The sequence below is a fragment of the Clinocottus analis genome, unplaced genomic scaffold (genome assembly GCF_023055335.1).
Source record: "Clinocottus analis isolate CAN_PGR_092001 unplaced genomic scaffold, fCliAna1.0.p SCAF_3, whole genome shotgun sequence".
Lineage (NCBI taxonomy): Eukaryota > Metazoa > Chordata > Actinopteri > Perciformes > Cottidae > Clinocottus > Clinocottus analis.
This window is the reverse complement of record NW_027176042.1, coordinates 12,632,985-12,658,119: the sequence shown is the minus strand read 5'-3', so window position 1 is coordinate 12,658,119 and position 25,135 is coordinate 12,632,985. Positions and strand designations below refer to the sequence as shown.

At 40.1% G+C, this 25,135-nt stretch overlaps 4 protein-coding genes across 4 annotated transcripts; all 4 read left to right on the top strand.

Moving 5' to 3' along the window:
* Positions 1 to 350: 350 nt before the first annotated feature.
* LOC137796684 (protein transport protein Sec61 subunit alpha-like) lies at positions 351 to 6,370 on the top strand. Its single transcript, XM_068594759.1, has 12 exons — positions 351 to 475; positions 1,130 to 1,197; positions 1,287 to 1,352; positions 2,266 to 2,344; positions 2,431 to 2,562; positions 2,656 to 2,765; positions 3,370 to 3,523; positions 3,639 to 3,799; positions 3,916 to 4,113; positions 4,484 to 4,675; positions 4,765 to 4,841; positions 5,243 to 6,370. Exons 1-12 carry the CDS (start codon positions 469 to 471, stop codon positions 5,427 to 5,429), a joined length of 1,431 nt encoding a protein of 476 aa, XP_068450860.1. The 5' UTR covers positions 351 to 468; the 3' UTR covers positions 5,430 to 6,370.
* A 1,464-nt stretch (positions 6,371 to 7,834) lies between these two features.
* On the top strand, positions 7,835 to 10,859 carry chchd4b (coiled-coil-helix-coiled-coil-helix domain containing 4b). The gene is made up of 3 exons (XM_068594157.1): positions 7,835 to 8,073; positions 9,300 to 9,398; positions 9,523 to 10,859. The coding sequence occupies exons 1-3, from the start codon at positions 8,052 to 8,054 to the stop codon at positions 9,825 to 9,827; spliced, it is 426 nt and encodes a 141-aa protein (XP_068450258.1). The 5' UTR covers positions 7,835 to 8,051; the 3' UTR covers positions 9,828 to 10,859.
* Positions 10,860 to 11,439: 580 nt separating this feature from the next.
* Positions 11,440 to 18,115, top strand: uroc1 (urocanate hydratase 1). The gene is made up of 19 exons (XM_068594155.1): positions 11,440 to 11,961; positions 12,628 to 12,758; positions 13,346 to 13,439; positions 13,542 to 13,601; positions 13,893 to 14,021; positions 14,398 to 14,459; positions 14,565 to 14,631; positions 14,873 to 15,016; positions 15,117 to 15,205; positions 15,505 to 15,567; positions 15,656 to 15,835; positions 15,925 to 16,022; positions 16,126 to 16,198; positions 16,348 to 16,537; positions 16,627 to 16,725; positions 16,838 to 16,937; positions 17,215 to 17,296; positions 17,413 to 17,512; positions 17,601 to 18,115. The coding sequence occupies exons 1-19, from the start codon at positions 11,836 to 11,838 to the stop codon at positions 17,739 to 17,741; spliced, it is 2,028 nt and encodes a 675-aa protein (XP_068450256.1). The 5' UTR covers positions 11,440 to 11,835; the 3' UTR covers positions 17,742 to 18,115.
* A 615-nt stretch (positions 18,116 to 18,730) lies between these two features.
* On the top strand, positions 18,731 to 23,821 carry LOC137796297 (MAP kinase-activated protein kinase 2-like). The gene is made up of 10 exons (XM_068594156.1): positions 18,731 to 19,351; positions 20,544 to 20,683; positions 21,193 to 21,257; positions 21,351 to 21,430; positions 21,517 to 21,643; positions 21,863 to 21,938; positions 22,043 to 22,167; positions 23,062 to 23,147; positions 23,257 to 23,337; positions 23,448 to 23,821. The coding sequence occupies exons 1-10, from the start codon at positions 19,112 to 19,114 to the stop codon at positions 23,670 to 23,672; spliced, it is 1,245 nt and encodes a 414-aa protein (XP_068450257.1). The 5' UTR covers positions 18,731 to 19,111; the 3' UTR covers positions 23,673 to 23,821.
* Positions 23,822 to 25,135: the final 1,314 nt, after the last annotated feature.

Sequence of the window (25,135 nt, the reverse complement as noted above, 5' to 3'; positions counted from 1 at the left end):
TCTCTGGTGGAGACGTGACTGTATTCCTGAAGGGAAGAACAGTGGTATATATAGTTAACAGAAAGAACTCGTCAGATCCTCCATACTGTAACCAAATGAGCGAATACTGTGTAAAAATGATGATACATTCAAAGTAAAGAAGACTATCAAAAATATTATTATTGTTACATTCTATTTGTATTATTATTGTTATTATATTAACCAATTAAATTGACTATGTGTTCTCTACTCGTGTGTAGGTGTTCTAAATAATGAGTAACACGTCTGCAGTCGAGCAGAAGAGGCTGGTTCTTTAAATCGTTGTTCTTCGTGTCTGTAGTGGTGACGTGTCTCTTACATTTCTCCTCCCCCTCCTCCTCTTCCTCCTCTTCCTTTTTCTCCTCCCCCCCAGTGGCTCAGTCAGTAGTGAGATTGAGTCTGGTCAGATTTATACAGTAACAGAGCACGTCGGTGGACAGTTGGGACATCATGGGCAGTGAGTATGATTTTAACACACGAGTTGTGCCAGATTGTTGTCTACAGTTTGTGTATTAAAACCCTAGATATAGTTCTAACTGTTTTCTTCAACTTAAGCTAGCTCAGTTAGCTCACGGTGTTAGCGGTGGCAGGCTAGCGTTGATAGCAAGCTCAGCTACTAACCGCTAGCTAGTTGGCAGTTGTTTTTTCTACTATTGAGAGGCTTTTGCGACGGGGAATCGTTGGTGGTTTCAAATAAACAGTCGGGCAGTAAACTAGATTTCCCGCTTGGATTGATATTTTATGACCGTAACGGTGGTTTTTGTTGGCATGAATATCTCCCAAGCTAACTCGCTAGCCACTCATTCAAATACATTGACAGTCTAGTGATGACGACGCATAACACAACCGGTGTTATCTTCAGCCCGCTGGCCCTAAATCATCTGTCCAACGCTAATGGGAAACACACAGCAGTGATATTAAGACCCTGGAACATGGATAGAAACACAATAATACAAAATCCCCCATTCGACATAAATCCTTACGTTTAACGATAGTTGTAGGGATTTCAAGTCTGCATTGAGTCCACCCACCATTCACTGCCACGTCCCACTGATGACCAGCTATTATTCACACAGATCTCAAATTAATGCTCCTGATTTCTCTTTTCCAGTCAAATTCTTAGAGGTGATAAAGCCATTCTGTGCTGTGCTGCCAGAGATCCAAAAACCAGAAAGAAAGGTATGTTTTACGCTTATTGGCACCTTTTGCGTTTTGCAATACAAACGGCTATTTGTTATAAATATTCTCATAATGTCATTGTCTAACAGATCCAGTTCAGGGAGAAGGTATTATGGACTGCCATCACTCTCTTCATCTTCCTGGTCTGTTGCCAGGTAAGTGTCACCATTACCTTAATGTCTTAGTTGTTTATCAGCTAATCAAAAGAGATATGCAAATCCACATGATTTTATTTGTAACATTTAACAAAAAAAGTCCACTACAATTACTTGTACTCGCTGACTTTATTTCGGACAATTTGGTCTTCAGACCTCCAACAGAATGTTGAATGACCTTCATCAAAGGTCTGAGGACAAAACAAAATTCCTAATAAAATGAATCCCCAATTTCTTTGCCATATTTATATATAGATAAATAAATTATTTTGTATATACAAATAAAAGAAATGTGACTACTGCACATCACAACTATTCATATATTCGCAACAAGAGAATGCATAGGGCTTTTTACATTTACACTTTAAAGGTGCTAAAGTGAGAACCGAGCTAATGTCTCAAAGGCTCTAAACATGGCAGTGGCTTAACCGGTTGCTCACAGCTAGTAATGCTATCAGTGCTAACATTGCAAACAGCAACAGTGCTGACGGAGCTAACATGTTTACCTGTGTACCTGAGGGGAAAGAGGAGGGTGGGTGCTACGCTACTGCAACATTGGCGTCGGTTGGACAGCATTATCAGTTGTGACGGCAGTAAGTGATTAGTGTAGAGCAGTGGCCATGAGCTAGCCAGTAGGGCCCTTTAACATACATTCAAAGGCACGCATGGCCATGTTAACAAAGCAGATGGATACTGGGATTACCCCACAGACACACACACACACACACACACACACACACACATACACCCACGCAGAGAGCAACTTCATGTTTTGTGTCCTGAGCCTTGTCAAACTATCCCAACTGTGAACGAAGGGCTTAGATTTGGACTTATACTATTGCAAGTTCGTGAAAGCTATAAAACACTTGGGTAAGTGAAAATATTGTAATTTTCTCACATTGTTTTCCTGCAGATCCCCCTCTTTGGCATTATGTCGTCAGACTCTGCAGATCCATTCTACTGGATGAGAGTGATTCTGGCCTCAAACAGAGGTATTTGTCCTGCTATTAACTAAGTAATAGATCAAATGTGTGTCTGCTTTTCGCTTGTACATCCTAACTTGAACATTAACCTTCAGGTACCCTTATGGAGCTGGGTATCTCGCCTATCGTCACCTCAGGCCTGATCATGCAGCTTCTTGCTGGAGCTAAAATCATTGAGGTTGGAGACACACCAAAGGACAGAGCCCTCTTCAATGGAGCTCAGAAATGTAAGTTGACTCATCACTTGATCATCTGTAAACATAGGGTTTGTATCAATAAGTGTGTCCATAGATTGTCTTACCACTCTTCATGTTTTTCAGTATTTGGAATGATCATCACCATCGGTCAGGCCATCGTATACGTAATGACCGGCATGTATGGAGATCCCTCTGAGATGGGTGCAGGAATCTGTCTGCTCATCATCATCCAGGTGCGACTGGGAGTTTTCTTAAATTTGTCATTATTGTGTACTTTGACTAAATATATACTGTATACTCTGTCATCAAAACAGTTTTTCATTACACACTTAAAATGAAGATATTATGATAAAAGAAAGTGTTTATTTGCTGGAGTCTTTAGATTATGCCATTTGGGTTTATATTATTTCTCACATATTGGGGATTTATTATCATAAATCAATCCCCTACAGTGATGTTGACATTTAAAGTAGTCCCTATCAAGCGTATAATTCTCTAATTAAAAGGCATTAAACGGCAATTTTACTGAAGTGCAAGATGTGCATTAAGGTCATTTCAGAGTATCTTCCTGAAATGTATCATTGTGTCAAGAAAAGGTTAAAATAGTCATTCATTTTTCGAATTACAATACCAACAGGTTCATTTACATTAATTGAGATTACTCACAAAGCCCACAAACACTTTTATTAGATTCGGTTAAGGAAAGCCAAAGCTCTAACTTGCATAGTCAGAATAAACGGCTTCAACTCTGCAGAGAAATTCATTGCAAAGTAAAGTATTTCTTTTGACTGTTGTGGAGTTTTCAGCTGACTGTATCTGTGTGGTGTTCTTCCTCAGCTTTTCGTGGCTGGGCTGATTGTGCTGCTGCTAGATGAGTTGCTCCAAAAGGGTTATGGTCTTGGTTCCGGGATCTCGCTTTTCATTGCTACCAACATCTGTGAGACGATCGTCTGGAAGGCCTTCAGCCCCACGACTGTAAACACTGGAAGAGGTAAGAACCGCAAAGTGCTTCAGTAAAATATGTGACTTTTTTTATTTGATAAATGTAAATCTGCACTGTACACAATTGTGTCTCATACTGTACTTGTGACTTTGTCTGTTTCCAGGCACAGAGTTTGAGGGAGCAATCATTGCGCTGTTCCATCTGCTGGCCACTCGTACGGACAAAGTGCGTGCATTGAGAGAGGCTTTCTACAGACAGAACCTGCCCAATCTCATGAACCTCATTGCCACAGTATTCGTCTTTGCTGTAGTGATATACTTCCAGGTGAGTTTCTGGTCTTCCTTAACATGCACTTATAATAAGAATTCCTAATGGTCAAGATAATGAAGTTTGGTAATGGGAACAATAAATGATTTGCTCACACATTCACCTCCTAACAGGGATTCAGAGTGGACCTGCCCATCAAGTCGGCCCGCTACCGTGGCCAGTACAACACCTACCCCATCAAGCTCTTCTACACCTCCAATATCCCCATCATCCTGCAGTCTGCCTTGGTCTCAAACTTGTATGTTATCTCCCAGATGCTTTCCACACGTTTCAGTGGCAACTTCCTGGTTAATCTGCTTGGTACTTGGTCTGTAAGTATCCATTTATTTGTTCAGCTTAATTCTACGAACAAGCTTTTGAAATTATTCATTCATGTTTTCATAATGAAAACAATTACCAAAGTTTTTTTCAAATACCACTTTAGTCCCCAACATGCAGATTGTGTCTGTCTCTGAAAATTGCTCTACTGGTGTATTTGTAAAGCTTGTCGGTGTGCAGTCAGATTAGGAGACAATGTGCCGTCACACATGTCTAATACGAAAGTGTGTTTTTTAATATAATTTATAAATGTGCATACCTGGATTAGATTGTACTTGGTTAGGTATTTTTTAATTTGTGTTTGTTACCCCAAGGTGCTTGAACATTGTTTTAAAAGCTTGTCTTTTTCTCTCGCGTCTGGAGGACGCAACGTCAGGTGGTCCGGCTCGAGCCTACCCTGTAGGTGGACTCTGTTACTACTTCTCTCCCCCTGAATCATTTGGCTCTGTTCTTGACGACCCAGTACATGCGGGCATCTACATTGTCTTCATGCTTGGATCGTGTGCCTTTTTCTCCAAGACCTGGATTGAAGTTTCAGGCTCCTCTGCAAAAGATGTAAGTTGTTGCCACTTTCAGGCAGGTGGCGTTATGGGTTTATTTGAAGCAGACTGTGTGTTAAAGTTCTGTTCTATGCTTTCATCCAGGTGGCAAAACAGCTGAAGGAGCAGCAGATGGTGATGAGAGGCCACAGAGAAACCTCAATGGTTCATGAGCTGAACAGGTAAAATTAAAAAACTTGTCTTATACAAATCTCTCTTGCTTTTCATTTACATACCTAATTGGCAGAATACATATACGCCTTCATCATGAATGTACAAGGTCTAACATTTTCGTCACTAACAAGTGAATGACTCGCTTCTTTTAATCAAAAAGATATATTTTTTTCATACCTTTTTTTGTATTGCCTTGTTTAATCACTTCAACAGTGATACTCAATCATTTTCTACTCACCATAAAGTGTTTAAGCAAAATATGTAACACTTGTAATCTAACCTTTTGCGACTTTACAATCATGGTTAATGTATTTTAATATCTATCCTTCTTGTCACTTAGTATTTCTGCTGAAACACAGTTGAAATTCTGTGTATTAATATCTCAATCTCCCTTTTTTGTGTTCTATAGGTACATTCCTACTGCTGCTGCCTTCGGTGGACTGTGTATCGGTGGTTTATCAGTAATGGCTGACTTTCTCGGAGCCATTGGCTCAGGCACTGGTATCCTGCTGGCCGTCACCATCATCTATCAGTACTTTGAGATCTTTGTGAAAGAACAAAGTGAAGTAGGCAGCATGGGGGCTCTGCTCTTCTAGAAAAGCCAATATCCTTCCACCCTTTACCAACTTTTATTAGGATCACCAACTTTGCATTCATTTTACACCTATGAAGCTCCTGCAACGTCAGCTCTCCGTTTTCAAGATGACGAAGGAATCTTAAGGAATCTCTGCTTAAATTGGACCATGTGAGGTGGTGGGGCTACACAGCTTGTTGCTCCCACCTTAAGTCAACCCAACACAAAGACCGACATTTCAGCTGTACATCAGCTGATTTTCTAACTGACTCAAGATTATAGTTTCCCAAAATTAGTTTAAAGGCTTCCTTTTTTGTATGAGATGAAGTCCTGCAGGAGTTCGGTCCTTTTTTTAGACCGACAAGAGAGCGCTTCAGTATGCAGGCATACTCAACATGAATGTAGAGGTCAACTGCGTGCTGTTTGCAGAAGTGCGCTCAATGTTCTGCTTGGTGTTATCTTACTTTATACTTTTACTTTCAGCTTTATTTTATGTTTCCCACAACCTGCCAATTATGTCAAGGTGTGGAACAGAAGCTTAACTGTCAAATGCTGAGTCAAGTACTGTCCCCTGATTTGTGATCGTGTGTTATAGCTGTTATTTGAACAGAATCCTGTAAGACGAGGATGTGGAGCTCACATTGGAGTCCACCAGTCGCTGTTTTAATATATGGCATTCCCAGGGAACAGCAGTATTAACTCACATGTCACATCCATTTTTGTCTCCCACTTTCTAAGATTTTTTTGTTTGGTTTTTTAATTGTCTGCTCTCAGCATACTTGCATTAATTGCTATTTCATACCTGAAAAAAAAATGATTTTCTGTACATAGGCCATGCATTGAATAACTTTGAATTTGTCTCAAGTGTAAAATACAATCTTTTGAATATGTAAAAAATAAATGCATTTCAGAACAAACTTATAGAAAAAACATTCTCAATAAAACCTTTTTTGTGGGAAAAGGCTCAATATTTTGCCTGTTGTACTTGTCTGATGTGTCTCGGGTTAATTTTGAAATCGCTATAACAACATCTTTGAGTGTTTATTAAAGTACAATATTTGTTAATCATATCCTCTTATGAAGACCTAGTTTATATTATCACTGAAGGAATCTGTTTATCTGCCTCCATGTATGCATGCTCACAGGAGCAGTTGATCAAAACGGCACTAAACACTTGCATCTATTTACCATGACTTTGTAGTGTGTTTTGTAGGAGGGCTTGTAAATTAAATATCCCCTTCACGTGATTGTCATATACTGTGATTTCAGAGTATATTATAATTATATGTGAATAAATCACCAAAGAGCTATTTGAACAAAATGAGCTTATCCAACTAAGTGAATGTTGGTAAGTATCTACAAGATGTATGCAGATACATTGTTCAATATTCAATACATTGTTATTGTCATATGCACAGTTAACAGTTACTCCATACAATAAAAATCTTATATTGCTAGGTCCTCCGTTCACACATGATTACAATAAACTTTAAACTTAAGGTAAACATTTGAATTAAATTCTATCTTAGATGACACAGTAGTGCACATATAAATACATAGACTGTAGCTAATAGGAAGGAGGACTAATTTCCTTCTAGATATGACATTAATCTTTGTTTCTTGGTTGTCATTTCCTGTAATAATGGCGATATATTGTATTTTTACAGAGGTATAGAATATAAATAAAATATCAGAAGGTTAGAGGGGAAACACGCATGAATTATGGGTATTCTGGTAGCATTCATGTGGGTCCCGGCACCTAGAGGGGAAAAAGGACATGAAGCAGCAGATAGCAAAGCAAGCATTTAGGTCAGAACAAGAAGAACATTTTATTTAGCAAAGCAGAAGCGAAATTACCAAAAAAAAGAAGACACATTATTAAGGAATTGCAGCACAGTTGGGATGCAGGAGGCCCAGGGAGACATTTGTACTATTCAGAAGGATGTTGGCAAGGGAAGGACAACAATATTTAGCACTAAGCAAGAAAAAATATTGACCATACTCAGATTTGGACATACAAAGCTAAACAAAACAATACATTTAATTTAAAAATAAAAAATAAAAACACCCAACTGGACTGTGCGAGTACTGCACGACAGCAGTAACGGTGGATCGTGTAATTTGGCATTGCCAAAAATGTAGAAGTGAGTGAGGCAAATTGAAGAGGAGGCTGGCAGTAGAAGGGGTGCAAGTGAGGGATGCATTAACTTTGGGGGCAGGAACGGTGCTGCAGTATCTGAAGGAGACACGGCTTGGTTGCTGATTTCTTTTCTTTTCTTTTAGTAGGGGCTAAAGGGATAGATATCTACAGTACACATGGCAAGGCAGTAAGTGGCAGTAATGCACCTTTTTGGATGCCAGCCGCCTAAAAACCAAAAAGAAGAAGAAGAAAACGCATGAATCTTCTTGTCATGACCGTTGGAGGCAGTAAAGCGCCACAGAACGTCTGCGCTACCAGAAATAGAAAAGAAGAAGAAGACGAAGAAGAAAGCTTTATGGTTATAAAACAAGCTAGCTGATTCTGGACTTAAACTTGTGACATTTTAACGTGTTGTGTTACGTGTCAGAAAAGAGTCGTTGCCCTTGAAGATGTCGCTGCTGTCATTTTGAAAAAGAGGAATTATTTCCGTCGCAGCGTGAAGAAATGAGCTCGTTCCGAGAGGAAGGTAACCACAGCGTGCTAGCCGGGAGAACCCTGGAGTTGAGTTTTTCTGAATGAGAAGATGACTCCGGTGTTCACCCAGTTTTACTCTCTTGTTATAAAGACAACCAGGACTGTTAACATTTTTACCTGACCCATTGTGAGTGAACAGGACGGTTAGTTTTCTTACAATGGCTCCTCACATACTGATGGGTGTCAGTCACCTTGAGTCCTCTCCTTACACATTGTCCTTGTCATCACTATACGTCAAAGGTTTCATGTTAAACACATCTGGACGGTTATGTGTCCGTGGATATCTGGTCCAGTGGTGGAAAGCAATTCACTACATTTGCTGTGCGATTTTAAGTACATTATACTTATATTCATACAGCTTGTACTTATTACATCATTACATGTATTTGACACATCTAGATACTACTTTGCGGGTGAACAACATGTTATATTGGCTACATATAATATGTATACAAAATACATTGAGTCTTGTTTTGGGCTGGTGACCCCCTGGTTTATTTGTGGCCTCCTGTCATGTTTAGGGCGCCCTACACCAAAGTTAGTACTTATATTGTTGTGCAGATAATTATAGTTATGTAAAGGATCCCTTGTACTTCTTTCACTACTGAACTGGTCATCTTCACAAGGCCACAATCACACCCAACATATGTTCATGTATAACAAATATGACGTATTGCTCTGTGCCATGGTTATCACAACAATATATTGATTTGTTAATTTAATTGTTTATTTGTTAATTACATTTTGTATATATTTCTTAGTCTGTAATATTTTTAGAAAATAGTGTAATATGCCCATCACAGTTTTCCAGAACCAAAAAGGTGAATGAAATGGCTTATGCCCAACAAACAAACAAAACCCACAGATGTTACATGTTGAAGGTAATTAAACAGCAGCATATTTGAACATTTGAAAAAGTGGGAACAGCAAATTTCTTTCTGATTATTAATAGATTATTGACTAAAGAGTTCACTGATGTCAGCATGAAACACAAGACCATGCCTGATGATTTATCTGTCAGGCTCGAGTGAGGAAATTGCAGTACACTGTTCAAATCAACATTTTAACCTCTTTTTACTTTGTTATTCTCAAAATTTAAAATTAAGTTGAGGGCATATACAGTATGTCAGTTAGCCAGCCTTTGGTTTAGCTTGTATATCGTGCAGCAATTCATGTTACTGACCGTTTGCTTGGGTTGTCCAACGTTTTTCACAACAGGTAAAGACCGAATTATCTTTGTCACCAAAGAGGATCATGCCACACCCAGCAGTGCGGAGCTCATAGAGGAAGATCCTAATGACCCAGATGAGGAAGGAGGTGAGGAACCATAAAACTAAAAAATAGGATCCTGACTTCATACTTATTTTTAGCTCGGATTAGGTTTGAAAAAGACAAAATTACAACCTGTTTATTAATTTAAACCTATCTTCTTGCTTTTAAGGTCTGATTCTTCCCAGTGGAGACATAAACTGGAACTGCCCTTGTCTAGGTGGGATGGTCAGTGGACCCTGTGGGACAGAATTTAAGGATGCCTTCTCCTGTTTCCACTACAGTAAGGAGGAGATGAAGGGTTCTGAATGCCTGGAGCAGTTCAGGGCTATGCAGGAGTGTATTCAGCGCTACCCGGAGCTCTATCCACAAGAAGCTGAGAAGGTGCAAGAACAAGAACGATCTTCAGAAACAAAGCAAATCTCACAAGACTCTGATTCTACACAATGCAGCACAGAGGGCTCAGTGGAAAGTTAATGATGAGCATTGATGGCAATGTGAGCCAAAAGGCTATAAAGGTGCTAATACCAAAATTCAGAGCATAAATATGATTGAGGGTTTGCTTCACAGGCTCTCCGCATGACAATAGCCGCTCCGGCGGTGAGCAGCTAACAGAAGGTGGGCGCTACACTTAGGCAACAGTGTCGGTCAGAACAAAGTTATCAGCTGCGTCCGCCGTAATAGCTCTGATTACAACACACACACAGAGGGAGAGTGAGTTAATGCTCTGCTCAGATGAACATTATTCAACTATATCTTTACATTGCAAATAGTTGTTCGCGGCTATATTAATGCTCTAAATTTGGAATGTAGCACCTTTTTAAAGTCCAAGTGAAATCACACTTAGTCATCGCTTTATGTCGTTAAGAAATAACGTTTTACATGTTTACTGTCGATAGTTTTTTGTTTGAAATAGTAGAAATGCTCATTTTGCTTCATGGCTGGAGAGGTATATCAGTGTCTGTGTTTGATTGCCAGCAGATTGCAGCAGATTAGTGGGCCAGCAGGGAAGACAAAGAAAACTAAAGACCATCTTATGATGGGATCACATCAGCCAAATCCAACCAAGCGCGTGAACTTGGAAAGCCTATCATTTATTTTTCCGTAAAGTTCTGTTAAATCCTAGAGGGTATATGGTTTAGCTTTAAGGTTTTTGATGACATCGGGATTGGGCCTTCGATCAACGACACACCCGCACTGTAATTTCAAGCCATTTGCCGACATTGTGTTGCTAGCATTGCGGTAACACCAGCACCTGAACTGACCAAAGGGGTTATTTGTAGGTAAATGTATTATTATATACACACACGTTTATGGTTTGTGATTTTTACTCAGAGGGAAACAGAGTAGCCGACAGAGTAGATGAGTTTCAGCAGGCAAAAAACATGACGTTCAATGAACATTCATTCTATTTATTTAAGACGAGCATATACTTTTGTAAAACAATGCTATCAATCAATGAGTGTTTAAATTCATGTGGGCGAAACGAGATTAAAGAATCTAATTCAATCAAGAGCCTTGAAGACTATGCCTATTTATACACCTCGGTGTATTTTCTTTCTCCTAACATCGCAATAATAATCTTTTTCTAAATGTCCCATCTTCCAAGTCTGCTCTGTCATAAAGACCAAATGTTTTAACGCATGCAGCTATAACACAGGGTCAATTTTGAGTTGAGCATAAACAAGATGCACAAGAAACTTCCTTTGAATTTTAAATAAATTTATTTATTCAGAATGAAGAAAATACTCCAAAGCATCTCCATATGCATTGTTTGCTCTCCACCAGTGACTTAAATCAGCAAAGATCAGGAATGACTTAAATGTAGGGAATAAATAATTAAGTAAATAAGAATTACTTCTATTACTTAGTTTGAACTTTCCTAGCTCTCAGGTGCAGAATATTGACCATGTTAACTTGCTAAAAAGTTAAAATGAGCACACAAGCTTTCAACCTGTGTGAGATGACACTTTTCTGGAACACTTTTTCTTTACAATTACATCATTAGGCTAAAAAGTAACCCAATAGACCTCCACAAAAGTATATCAAATGTGCATTTAACCCAATAGACCTCCACAAAAGTATATCAAATGTGCATTTTTACATGAGACTTGACCAGGTAAAAATTGGTGTATCTTCGGGAAACAACATAATTCTTTATAACAGTTGTTGACCTGTCCAAAGGTTCTCAAATGCACTCAAGCATCAGGGGTCAGAGGCCAGTGACAGTGTTTGCCCACTGAACCATGTGCCACTTTCAACTCCCTCAGGGATCAATAATTACCAAACACAGCTTTTTTTTTATCCGGCCAGCACTATTGGTGGATTGCAAAGGGCAAAGACGACTGAGAAGCCAATGAGACATCGTCCTCAAACCTTCTCCTCAAAGTACACTGTCTCTGTCTCCGTAGTGGACGGTTTGCAGTGAGAGTGAACGCTGCATTCCGGTTTTTGCTAAAGCGTGTGACAGAAACTCTCAGCCAGAATGTCGTCTTTAAAAGAGATATGCAGAGGTTTACTGCTGGACCCCTTGCCTCTGAATCCGGGAAGAGACCCCAATGTGCCGCATGCACCTATGCGGACCCCGAACCTTACAGCGGAGGAGGAACGGGTGAGTCAATATGCAAAGAATGTCTCGCAGAGGACATTTGTCACTCCATAGTTTGTGTTTTAATCAGGAGTCTGAGTACATGTGATGCCATTTATTCCCCTTAAATACAGGTGCAACTAATTTGTGAAATAATGACTGCATTCCATTTTATGCACACAAAAATGAGAAATCATGAATAGGTTATGCTTTTCTGGATATAATGTATATTTGTTTCTGTAAAGAAAAACTCTAAAGTAAAGATACATCTAATGCTCTGGAAAACACTGTTGATGGACCAGCTTTACTGCAGTTAAAGCTGTCAAACAACCATCAAAAGGAAAACGTAGACAACCTTTAAACATGAAGCAATGTGCAAGTGAGCTAAATCGCTTTACTATAAATGTATCTGTGTGGACGCACAATGAATTTGTATGCTGTGCTTTATACTGACTTATTGCCTCATCAGTGTTGTCTCACAAACCACCCCCAAAAATTGATTATTCACTAAGGTCCTCAACTGATTGCCCAAACTCAGAGCAACAGCTTCAGTTAATAATTCAAAGAGACTCTGATTGCTCTGCCTGTTATCTTAAAAGTGTAAAGGATCTGCTCATCCATCTGACTGTACTGAAACATTGATTTGCAGTGTGTGTTCACTAATCGAGTGTAAATGCCTCTTCCTTCTAGCTGGCGCTGAGAAATGCATTGCGTTATTTCCCTCCATACCACCACGAAACACTTGCACCTGAATTTGCTCAAGAGCTCCGGCAGTACGGACACATCTACATGTACCGCTTTTGCCCCACGTTACGCATGAGGTGACCCAATATTTGAGTGTCACATGAATCTGATACGTGAAATCTTTTTTCTTTTTGGTTTAATTATATTGACAACACAAATACGCTTAGGAAGAATATTTGACATGTGACCTGTAGACTTTATTATCGGAATTGACAGTAGCTGTAAATGAAAGATGAGTTTAGTGATTTGTTCAATGAAAACCATTGATAGAAGAAAACTAGAGCAGAGATACTGAAATGTCTTTTCAATGCTTGTAAATTCGTTAGAATGGCTTTCAATGACAATGTTGCTGCGTCAGCTTTTCGTCAAAGCTTTTGCACTTAACCAATGGTTTGCTGCTACAGACTTACTGGTCTGGTATGACCAGGAGGGTAATGTTAGCTAGCTTGAGAGAGACATTGCTGTATAACCAGCCCAGGTTGACTTCTGTTCACCTCGTGACTTTAGATAAACATGTTATTGGGTGTACTTTAAAACAAGAAGTAAACACACCGTACCTCTGCCTCGGCCACATTGGCCTCGGTTAAGACAAAGTTAGTCTTGCTTGTAGATGGTACTAGTTTTGTTTCTCAACAGTGATGTGAGTTTCCCTCCGTCTCCCCAGAGCTTACCCCATAGATCAGTACCCGTGCCACACGCGTCAAGCTGCTGCCATAATGCTCATGATCATGAACAACCTGGACCCAGCAGTCGCTCAGGTGAGCCTTGAACACCGCTTGTATTCTCTTAGTGACAAAGTGTGGAAAGTCTTTTGTTCAGCTCGCTGTCTCGATGTCAGCTTCCTCTTCTCTTTCCTTCAGTTCCCCCAGGAGCTTGTCACCTACGGAGGGAACGGACAGGTGTTCAGTAACTGGGCCCAGGTCAGCCTCCAGCTTGTGTTCAGAAACAATGTATAGAGTATAAATGGACATATATATATATATATATATATATATATATATATATATATATATATATATATATATATATATATATATATATATATTGCTGCACAGGAAATATATATATATATGTCCTTTTATACTCTATACATTGTTTCTTTTATTATATATATATATATATATATATATATATATATATATATATATATATATATATATATATATATATATATATATATATATTAATGACTTGTGTGTGTCCTGGTGCAGTTTTGCCTGGTGATGCATTACCTGAGCGAGATGACAGAGGAACAGACTCTGGTCATGTACAGCGGTCATCCTATGGGCCTGTTCCCCAGCCTGCCCTCCTCCCCTCGCGCCATCATCACCAACGGCATGGTAACTGCCAAACACACATCTTGCAGAATCGATGGCTTCTTTTAAATCACTTCTTAAAACCTATTTTTATAGAATTGCTTTTAAGTGATGTTGTCCTGTTTGTTTATTTATTTTATTTTCCATTTGCTCTTTTTGGTTATTTGTTTGGTTTTGTTGTATTCTTTAGCTTTTTGAATAGTTCTTTTTTGTTTACCGGTATTGACGTTACGTATGACTATGCTTTTCTTTTCTGTAGAGCACTTTGTAAACTTTGTTTTTCAAGGTGCTATAAAAATATGTATATAGTATCTTTATAATTATGAATATTTTCTGATTCAACTTTCATTCCCTGACATCCCTGTGTACTGACACACTGTCTTGTTTTTGTCACCACCAGGTTATTCCGAATTACTCATCTAAAAATCAGTATGAAAAGATGTTTGCTCTCGGTGTATCAATGTAAGTTTTAAAGGTGCTTTTCAGGAAGTAAACGATGCTGAATTAAGCCTCATGTGAGTCCAGGTGTCTTGATGCAATCTTTGTTCTTTTGTTTATTGTTTTTAGGTACGGTCAGATGACAGCAGGCAGCTACTGCTACATTGGACCTCAAGGGATTGTTCATGGCACTCTGGTTTGTAAAGTTATTAACAAACGATCAGCACACAACGCTACAGTATTTCTAAAATACTTTCAGGGTCAAAGAGATTGTAGGATTAGTGTGTAAGAGATAGTCTTTCACAAAAAATTATACTTGTTTTCAATTATTCAGAAAAATGTGATAGTTTCATCTCTTTAAACCGCTGCTTGAACCCATTACCTGTATGTTATATTTCCTATTTTTTTAAATTCTTCTCTTCTGTTTTTCTGTGTAGCTGACTGTGCTGAATGCCGGCCGGAGGTACCTGGGCTCTGATGACATGAGGGGGCGTGTCTTCGTCACCTCCGGCCTGGGGGGCATGAGTGGTGCTCAGGCTAAAGCTGCCGTCATCGCCGGTTGTATCGGCGTGATTGCAGAGGTCGGTTGATGTCCAGTTAATTCCCATAAACACTTACTGCTGGCTGAGCAAAAATGAAGTTCTGTGTATTAATGTGACTTTGAATTTGATTTCTACGTAGGTGGACGAGACTCCTCTTAGAAAGAGATTCGAGCAGGGCTGGCTGATGGAGGTCACCAGTAGCTTGGAGCATTGCATTAAACGCATCAGGTAACGGAGAGAAACTCATTCTGTTAATTATCTTTATTTGAAAAGTAACTAGTAACTATGTCTGTTGTGAATGTTGTGGAGTAAAAAGTACATTATTTCCCCTGTAGAAGAGTAGAAGTACAAAGTCACATATCTAAATACTCCGGTATAGTACAATAACCTACAGTTTCCACTAAGTGCAGGACTTAAACAAACCGCCAGTGTCAGTCTATTGCTATGTGTACCTCATGTTAGCATTGCTGTGCTGCACAGAAGAGACGGTGTGATGTATGTCATCATGTGCATTTGGGGTTTTTCAGAGAGGCCAAGAACTCCAAGACCCCTCTCAGTCTTGGTTTCCATGGCAACATTGTCGACCTGTGGTGAGTAAGAGGTGAAAATATCCGGCTGTTCGAAAGAAACACTGTTTGTGACACAGCCTTGACATGTCTGTCCTAACTTTCTGACCAGGGAGCGACTGCTTTTGGAGTATGAGAGGACAGGAGAGCTCCTGGTGGATCTGGGTTCAGACCAGACGTCCCTCCACAACCCCTTTAACGGAGGCTACTACCCAGTCCAGCTCAGCTTCCAACAGGCCAACCAGCTCATGTCGACCGACTCTAACCATTTCCTAACTATTGTCCAGGAAAGGTAATGATGGATTACACAGAATGGATTTTTCTATGATAAACCTTCTGCAATAAATGAGTTGAAATAATGAGTTTTACATGTGATCACAGCCTCCGCAGACACATTAAGGCCATCAACAAGCTGTCTGATGCTGGCATGTTCTTCTGGGACTATGGCAATGCATTCCTCCTGGAGGCCAAGAGAGCTGGTCAGTAATTTAACACTCACACAAACTCACTCAGAATATATAATGATTATCATTCAGTACGGGTCAGACCTAAAGAGACGCTTGTGTTTCTGTTTTTTTTTAGGAGCAGAGGTAGAAAAGGCTGGTGCAGGGGAAACAGAGTTCCGTTACCCTTCTTATGTCCAGCACATTATGGGGTGAGACATTTATTCAATCTAGCATTGATCATGTAATAGAACTGTAGAAAATGTGTAGGTCTAGAAAAAGACAGAACCATGAATTGTGATCAGAGCTTTTCTTTTGCTCTTAATAGTTTTTAATTACTCTCCTTCCACCTCGGTCGCAGGGACATTTTCTCTCTAGGGTTTGGCCCATTCCGCTGGGTATGCACATCTGGCGACCCCAAAGATCTTGCTACAACGGATGATATCGCTGCTAATGTCCTGAAGGAAATTAGTGCCAACGTGACTGATCCCATCAGACAGCAGTACAATGATAACATCCGCTGGATCAGAGAGGCTGGAAAACACAAAATGGTGACTTTCCGGGCAACCAATGCCATCATTCAATGAAAATCTGATGAAAAGATATGACAGGATTTCTTCTGTGTATCCTCTTTGTTTAGGTTGTGGGATCTCAAGCCAGAATCCTCTACTCTGACCAGAAAGGAAGAGTCTGCATTGCTTTGGCTATCAACCAGGCTATTGCTGATGGACGAGTTTCAGTAAGGGGATAAATTGTCTGCTAAATAAATATTTTCATGTTTACTACAGTCTGCATAATAGTAATACAATGTTCTCAGTGGAATCCAAACAATGTTTTTTTCTGTTGTTCAGGCTCCTGTGGTCATCAGCAGAGACCATCATGATGTTAGTGGCACAGACAGCCCCTTCAGAGAAACCTCCAATGTTTATGACGGATCTGCCTTCTGTGCAGGTATGTGGTGTGTTGGAAACCAACGGCTCAGATGTTGCACAGGACTAAAACTGTAGTGTGCATCATTTATAGTCAGTTTTATGCTTTCTACTGTGAGCAATGAAACTTGACTTAAAAGTGAACAAAAGGAGAGAGTGACACTATAGTCCACACAGATTATGTTCCGAGTTACCACCAACGTAAAAATGCACATTCTGTCTCTTTTCATTCATATAACACAGTAACACTGCAGGAATCCTTTTAGAAAGTCAGAGCTCACAATATCTCCCCCTTACAGACATGGCGGTCCAGAACTTTGTTGGTGATGCATTCAGGGGTGCCACATGGGTAGCCCTGCACAACGGTGGTGGTGTTGGCTGGTAAGTCTGGCTGGTCATCCACTAAGCAGTAATGTGTGTAAATGTTTTTTAGTCATCAATACTTACCTGTCACCAAGTCAGTGTGTTTATTACTGCATCTCTTGTCTCACCTACAGGGGCGAGGTAATGAATGGAGGGTTTGGGCTGCTATTGGACGGCTCGGAGGAGGCATCAAAGCGTGCGAGACTGATGCTTAACTGGGACGTCTCCAATGGGGTGGGAGTGCTGAGAGAAGAGCAGCATGATAGAGTCCAGCCTCACTTCTTGTGCTCTAATGGCTCCAATCTGTCTCTGTGTGCTGCAGGTGGCTCGTCGCTGCTGGTCTGGAAACTCAAACGCGTATGAGACCATCCAGCACACCATGGAGGAGAATGGGCAGTTGCGTGTCACAATGCCCTTTCGTGTGCAAGATGAGTGCCTGCTGGACCGTGCCCTGCAGGGCTAGACAACATTTTAGTGCATGTTAGCAAAGCCAGCTATATACACCACACAGCAAGGAAACCTGAAGCTGTTAGTTGGAGCTTATCCAGCTGTGGAAATGATACACTGCAGACGGTCAGTACAGGTTAAGGAAACACTGGCAATGTTGTGACTTACATTGTTTGCCTTGAATACACAAAAGACAAAGGAGACCACAACATTGTGATAGGCTGTATATTCTTTATTTTTTTGTGCTGAAAATTAAACAACAAGGATGTATGAATTATAACGGATTAATGAGTGATTTGTATGCTAGTAAATTGTTTGTGCAAAAATGTCAATGACAGGTTAGTGGCAAATAAATAATTGTTAGAAAAGGAAAATAAATCAATCTGAATGTGAAAGCCATCTTTTGTCACAGCTTCCTGATTTGTTTGTTTCTTTTCCGCTTTGTCGCCCTCTTAAACCAAGTTTTCGGTGCTGAAAATAGCAACTTGCTATTAAGGAACCAGAAACCGATCACTGCAGTCATACAGTATTCCCTCTGCTGTCACAACCTGGCTAAACAATTAGAAAGAGGAGAGGGAATATGTTGTCCAATGAAAAGCAATCGTTTTAATTACATGAAATACAAATAAGGCTTGACTGTAAGCATATCAATGTGTTTGAGGAAAGCAGCGCACGCTCAACCATAAAAGACAAACAAAAACAGCTCCAACCCCTGCGTCATCTTGATTACTCAGTTAATAACTTTACTGACAGCTTACCTCCCCTCTGTGTGATTCAGCATCAACATGGCAGTGAGGACGCTACAGCTCGGGGGATTCCACAACATCTGTATGAAAGAGACACAACGATATTCTCTGACGGAGGCGTATGTGCATAACACATACATTTCTGGTCATGGCTTCGAGTCCTTTCTGTCTCACTGGTACCCTGCCGTGCGTCTTTACGCGTGGTTGTTCCTTTAAGAAAACGCATTCTTGGCACTCGCGCTGACGTAAGGAGTTGGAGGGCTTGATCCCTGCAGGAAGAAGACACAGATACCCGGAATGAGGACCAGACAGGGGCACCGATTTTGGAATCTTTTCTTTCTCTCAGTCGTTTAGTGTGTTGTACAATATCGTATTAACAAATCAACATCCAGATCAGTTGTAATCTTTTTAACTTCTCTACGCCCATATAACGGCGTAGCTTCAGACCGCCGCCCTTTTTTGTGACGGAGGCTTTCTAGATTGAATGCCTTAGTTTGTTAGTGCGGTGGCCAAAGTGGTGAGATGTTTTGTCGGGCAGCACGAAAGTCCTGCGGATGAACTAGGATGACGCCGGATACTTTTTGTTGCAGACACTGGTGACATTTTCTCTGAATCACTGTTGGCTTTCACACAAAAAAAAATGCATCATAACCAGGAGGAGCAGTCGGTAAATTCAATCCCTGCGCGGCACGGGACAGGGCACCCCAGTGACTCCAGCAGCCCCACTGACCTCCAGCCGCCTGCGTACTCCACACTGGAGTTCAGGAGGCATGCAGTGACAGATGACTATAAGATCACAGCTCAGGTTCTTGGCCTGGGCATCAATGGCAAAGTGCTGGAATGTTATTGCAAGAAAACGGGAGGGAAATGTGCCCTCAAGGTGTGTGTTTCTCTGCTTCTTAACTCCTACCGTGTGATCTGAGTCCTCTAGAGGCTGCTGTCAGAAAGAAAGAGGGCAGCCATCCATTATTCATGTTTTCGATCTCCACCATATTTCAGTGTCTTGTACTGGAAAATGTGTCCATAATTTCTACTTAATGTAAGGTTTGATTTTTGGATTTGGATTTGTATGATTAGTTATCTGATGTGATGCAGATGAAATATGAATTCAAACATATATGGATAAAGCAAATATCTGCACATCCACTTCCTGAGATACCCAGACAGTGGACGTGTATGTCAGACAGTGATGTGCAGTCTGGGATGGTCTGACACAGTTTCCACTGTGTTCTACGACTGATGTGTGGACAATGATCTCCCCTGTTATTACTTTACATAGTCATCTGACATTTAACACATTGTGTTACTCCTTTTCAGAATCCAGTTTATTCAATCTTTACCGTGATTTTTAAAGGCCAATTTTGGAAAAATGAGTTGTGAGAAATTCAGTGCTCTAAGTGAACCAACAGCTGGCTGAAGGGTTGCAGCAAAGCTGTAAGAAAACACAAACAGGAAGAGCGGCCCCATGAGTGCCTCTGCATGTTTTTTTTTGGAATATTGTTTGCGGTAAACCCCAAGCTAAAAGCTACAAAGAAATGGAAAATTTGTGGAAATAATCATATATTCTGTCAGGGGTAAAGCTGTGCTTTGCGCATAGAGACTTTGGAGGAATGCCAAACACTCATATCTGAGCCCCTTTCCTCCTGCAGTGCTGAAAAGTCAATGTAATTTCCACAAGGATGTAGGCTGGGGTCTGCATGTCTAGGAAAATAGGATATCCTCCTCCCCTGGCTGTGATACCACAACTGCAGCACTGTGTCTTTAAAGATAAAGCACATTACTAAATGCATTCTTACATTATTCACTCGTAATGTTCTTCCCAGAAAATGTGGATTAATGGTTGTAATAGCGGCCACTAACAGAGCTGTAAATCCTGAGTGTCTTCACAACAGATCATTTGTTTGTCTCTGTGTGGGTTTATTGATTTCTTGACAAAGATGTCACACTAAGTATTTTAAAAACAAATTAGGCTTACCTAGCCTAGAGACTGTGATCTGCAAACATGCAGATCTTTAGGGTTAAATCTGAAGCGGTGGCATTTCATTTACTCATGTTTTCTTTATGTGGAGCAGATCCTGTATGATACTCCTAAAGCCAGACGGGAGGTCGAGCTGCACTGGCGAGTTTCCGGAGGTCCCCACGTCGTCCGAATACTTAGCCTGTATGAGAACATGCACCAGGGGAAGAAATGTCTCCTCATCATAATGGAGTGGTGAGATTTACCAGCACTACGTTATTTAGGGTCTTGATTTAGGCCTTTAGGAGAGCTCTAATAGACTGTACATGTTTTTATTTCTAATTGTTAAAGGTTTGCAAAGGTTTGCATTACAAAAAATGTCAATCGAATTTAACTAAGAACCTGCTCAGGGTATACATGACTTGACTGAAGCACATGGAAACATTTTCTGATGCACAGCTATATCATAAGATGACATAAAGCTCATTTAAATCTGAACAAAAACGTCACATAATTTCTGTTATGGGTTTGTTTTCTTTTTTTTAGACTTCATAGTATGCAATTAATAGTTTGTTATAATCCATTTAAATCATCATCCCTACATCTTGAGTCATCTGGGTCTGCAGTGGCTCAGAAGACTGGACTCATCTCAACAGTACATTGTGACTCACAATGACTTGCTTTGTTGCAGCGGAGAACTGTGTTTGGTTGCCAAGAGTCCCCTCACTGCCCCAATTCTAATGTCTTTGTTAATCTTGTCACAGTATGGAGGGAGGGGAGCTGTTCAGTCGCATTCAGGCCAGAGGGGACCAGGCTTTTACAGAGAGAGGTGGGTTAAAGTTCAAGTGAAGCAGATGTAATGTCTGGGTCTCTCTCCATGTTGTCCTGTATGTATTACATCTATGTCATGTCTGTCCATCAGAGGCGTCAGAGATCATGCATGACATCGGCACGGCCATAGAGTACCTCCACCACATGGACATCGCTCATAGGGATGTGAAGGTGCTGTGCTATAGTTTCTATAATTTCTAACTTAAATACATTGTTCTTATTTTCTTAATGTTTTCCTTTTCCCATGCACACTACAGCCTGAAAACCTGCTCTATACCACCAAGGAGAGCAATGCCACACTCACGCTGACTGACTTTGGCTTTGCTAAGGAGACAACGCTGCTAAACTCCCTTCAAACTCCCTGTTACACTCCGTATTATGTTGGTGAGTGTTTGCCGTCCAGCTGTATGAACTTTAGTAAAATCTGTTGCACCGCATTTGTGCCAGTATTATAAATGTGCTATTATAGAGGTAGATTTTCTGTATGTCAATCCCTCACATGTTGTCCATGTGTGTCTGCATATTTATCTGCTTTAGTGTGAATGTGCCTTTCATCCACCCCATCATTGTGTTGTTTTTTTCTGTGTGTATTTGTCCATTCAGCCCCAGAAGTGCTTGGGCCAGAGAAATATGACAAATCATGTGACATGTGGTCTCTGGGCGTAATCATGTACATTCTGTGAGTATCATGTGCGTCTGCAACGGATTGGACTGAATTAAACATATACAACTATTTTGGTCAAAGAAAACATAAAGTAAAATAGCCTCTTTTTCTGTTTCTAGTCTGTGTGGGTTTCCTCCGTTCTACTCAAACACAGGTCAGGCCATCTCTCCAGGCATGAAGCAGAGGATCAGGTTGGGCCAATACGAGTTCCCCAACCCTGAGTGGGCTGACGTTTCGGAGGAAGGTCAGACTTTGGGCATACAATTATAAGGGAATGATTTCAAAATGGTAATGTGGTTCTTACTTTGTATAAAAACCAGCAGAAAGTCAGGAATAAACACGGCATACGATAAATCATATCAAGCATTTTTTGCAGAAAATTATAACAATGTCTAAAAGAAAAAATAATTTCTAAATCAATAGTTTCTGTCAATTTAGTGATTTCTATAAGGTCAGGCAAGACAAGTTGATTTGTATAGCACATTTCAACAACAAGGTGATTAAAAGTGCTTCACATAAAACCATTAAAAGCATCAAAACCTAATGCAGAGAAAACAGGATTTAAAAACAGTTACGAAAACAAGGGTTCATCTTGCAATATTTACCGGCATGCTGTTCATGATCCATTACTTCAGCTGCTTATTTTGGTATTATGACACTACTTTCCCTGCGCCAAACCACAGACCAGCTGGTGATAATGGTGGTTATTTAGCAGCTGAGGAGACACATATTTCTCTCAGGAGTTGGTAGACACCCAAAATACAGCAAGAGAGTGAATGAGAAACTTACATTCATCCGGAGGCCAGAAACACAACTACAAATGATTAATAATGCTGCTCTGTAACAGCTAGATGTTTAAATAGGCGACTGCAAAAACAGTCTACTATAAGAACTTAAGAGAATGATGTCAGTGTTGTTTTACAGCTGGTTTTCACAGCCCGCAAGTGGCAACATTTTTTTAATTAATGCAGTTGAAAGGTTGCAAGCTGCTCTAACACAATCACATGTATGAAAATTCATGAAGAACCTGCATTACATCTCCAGTCAACAAAAAAAAGAGACAACATCATTATAGCTCCTTATTGCACTCAAAATTTATTGGATTAAATGTTTGATATTATTTAACTGTGTTTTGTAGCAAAACAGCTCATCATTCAGTTACTGAAGACGGACCCCAGTGAGAGGATGACCATCGGCCAGTTCGTGAACCATCCCTGGATTAGTGTAAATTACCCCTTTGTCACCTCGCCTATATAACTGTATGTTTTATCCCATTTTATTCAAAAGATGTGTGTGTGTGTGTGTGTGTGTGTGTGTTATTTTTATGCTGCAGCAATCAATGGTGGTCCCTCCGACTCCCCTGCACACCTCACGTGTTTTGACAGAGGACAAGGAGCTGTGGGACGATGTAAAGGTGGGACACGCTGCATTTAGAGCCGTTTATTTGCAGAATATGACCACGAGGCGGCAGTATAGCACCAGATTTACAGCACAGAAACAACTTGTTTACTTGTCTTCCAACAGGAGGAAATGACCAGCGCCTTGGCTACAATGCGGGTGGACTACGACCAGGTTAAGATCAAGGACCTGGACACGTCCAACAACCCTCTGCTCAATAAGAGGCGGAAGAGGCCCGTGCCTGGAGGAGCCGACAGTGGAGGAGACGATAGGGGAGATGAGGTGTATAATAGCCACAAAGAAGTTACATTTTCTGAAGAGCATGTGGAAATGATTATTGCACAAAAGTAGTATAAAACCACAAAAGCATAAGCGAGCAGTTATTCCACCAACATATCACTGATTGTATTTTACTTCCCTTCTTTGAATCACTGCACTCAGTAGTCTAATCAATGTCAACACTCTTCACATTAAAAAATACATTGTTTTTTATGTTTCAACGTGGTGTTGTGTCACTTGTGTTTAGGAATGTATTTATTTGACACAAATAATTATAAAACATTGTTATTATTATAAGAGTTAAGTGCAGATATTGTGCATCAGAGTGAGACATTGGTTCTTCTTGCTGTAAGCAAAGAAGGACTGTAAGTGGAAGTCTGAAAGTAAATTTAGAAGGCAAGATTCCATCCAACTAAAACTTTGAGAGGTCACAATGATAACATGTATAATCTATAAACCCTACCACACATTTTCCCACACTTAATAGTTCATTAATACTCCCTCACTGAGTTTTTAGCTGCAAGATAAATGTTAATTTTTAGTTAGATTGTTGTGGGAAATGACAAAAATAAAAGGACGCGTAAAAGCTTCAGTGAGCAAACTCAACACCCACAGTTCATTTTTCATTTGCACAGCCAAAGTAATCAGTGGTGGAAGAATTATTACAAAACAATCCATTACAAGTAACAGTCTTGCAGCTAAAGTCTTACTTTCATACAACTACATAGTATAAACAAATATAATTATTGTGTCAAAAGAAAAGGTATTCAGTAAGCAGAAGAATGACTCCTGTCAGTGTTGTATTATTGTATATCATTCGCAATATACATAATCATAATCAAATACAGAAAACCCTTGTGAGACCAGCTAAGAGGTTCATATAGCAGTATATGTGTTACTGGTTCATTTGTTTATGATAGAACACAGGAGAGAAAAAATAATACTTTAGGTCTAGGGCCGCTAAAAGACAAAATGTCCAAGCTTTCTTCCTGGACAGACGCCTCTGGTTCCAACGCAGACGGCCTCTGTTGCGATTGGCGGATTCTGTGAGTTGTAAGCTTTCCAGAAAGAAGCACCATTCATGTGCAGCATCAAGCTAGACATATAAAATATATATATATATTTTCACAACTTGGGTCACTTTTGAGTACTTTAAGTCATATTTATTGTTTATGTTAATATGTATGGTTGAATTGTGTTATAAACATGTCAAATTGATTCATATGCTCTAATAAGGCCAGGATAGTAGACGCAAAGGACTCTGGGTAATCCTCAGAGCGATGGAAGATTTCTTAATTGGTAGGTTAACATGTCTATGAATGTCTGTGGACATATACTATTTATCTTTTCCCCCCCATTATTATTGGTTTATGTTGTGATTAGTTGCTTGAGTACTAGAAGACGGAATAAACAAAAAAGACAAACTGTGTAGACTCTAAAATGTAAAAAAAACAAACACAATTAAATGGCAACAAGCGACGTCCTTGTGAGGATCTTTAGATTCACCAGCCTGCAGGCACTTCTTCTGGGAAGAA

Bases quoted from the DNA above. Each gene is read 5' to 3' on its own strand.
- chchd4b (XM_068594157.1), top strand. From the start codon at position 8,052: ATGAGCTCGTTCCGAGAGGAAG. The intron at 8,074-9,299 runs GTAACCACAGCG...TTTTCACAACAG, and splicing joins GAGCTCGTTCCGAGAGGAAG to GTAAAGACCGAATTATCTTT. The intron at 9,399-9,522 runs GTGAGGAACCAT...CTTGCTTTTAAG, and splicing joins TGACCCAGATGAGGAAGGAG to GTCTGATTCTTCCCAGTGGA.
- LOC137796297 (XM_068594156.1), top strand. From the start codon at position 19,112: ATGCATCATAACCAGGAGGAGCAGTCGGTAAATTCAATCCCTGCGCGG. The intron at 20,684-21,192 runs GTGAGATTTACC...ATCTTGTCACAG, and splicing joins CTCCTCATCATAATGGAGTG to TATGGAGGGAGGGGAGCTGT. The intron at 21,939-22,042 runs GTGAGTATCATG...TTCTGTTTCTAG, and splicing joins GGCGTAATCATGTACATTCT to TCTGTGTGGGTTTCCTCCGT.
- uroc1 (XM_068594155.1), top strand. From the start codon at position 11,836: ATGTCGTCTTTAAAAGAGATATGCAGAGGTTTACTGCTGGACCCCTTG. The intron at 12,759-13,345 runs GTGACCCAATAT...CCGTCTCCCCAG, and splicing joins TGCCCCACGTTACGCATGAG to AGCTTACCCCATAGATCAGT. The intron at 13,602-13,892 runs GTCAGCCTCCAG...GTCCTGGTGCAG, and splicing joins TGTTCAGTAACTGGGCCCAG to TTTTGCCTGGTGATGCATTA.
- LOC137796684 (XM_068594759.1), top strand. The intron at 1,198-1,286 runs GTATGTTTTACG...ATTGTCTAACAG, and splicing joins TCCAAAAACCAGAAAGAAAG to ATCCAGTTCAGGGAGAAGGT. The intron at 2,766-3,369 runs GTGCGACTGGGA...GTTCTTCCTCAG, and splicing joins GTCTGCTCATCATCATCCAG to CTTTTCGTGGCTGGGCTGAT.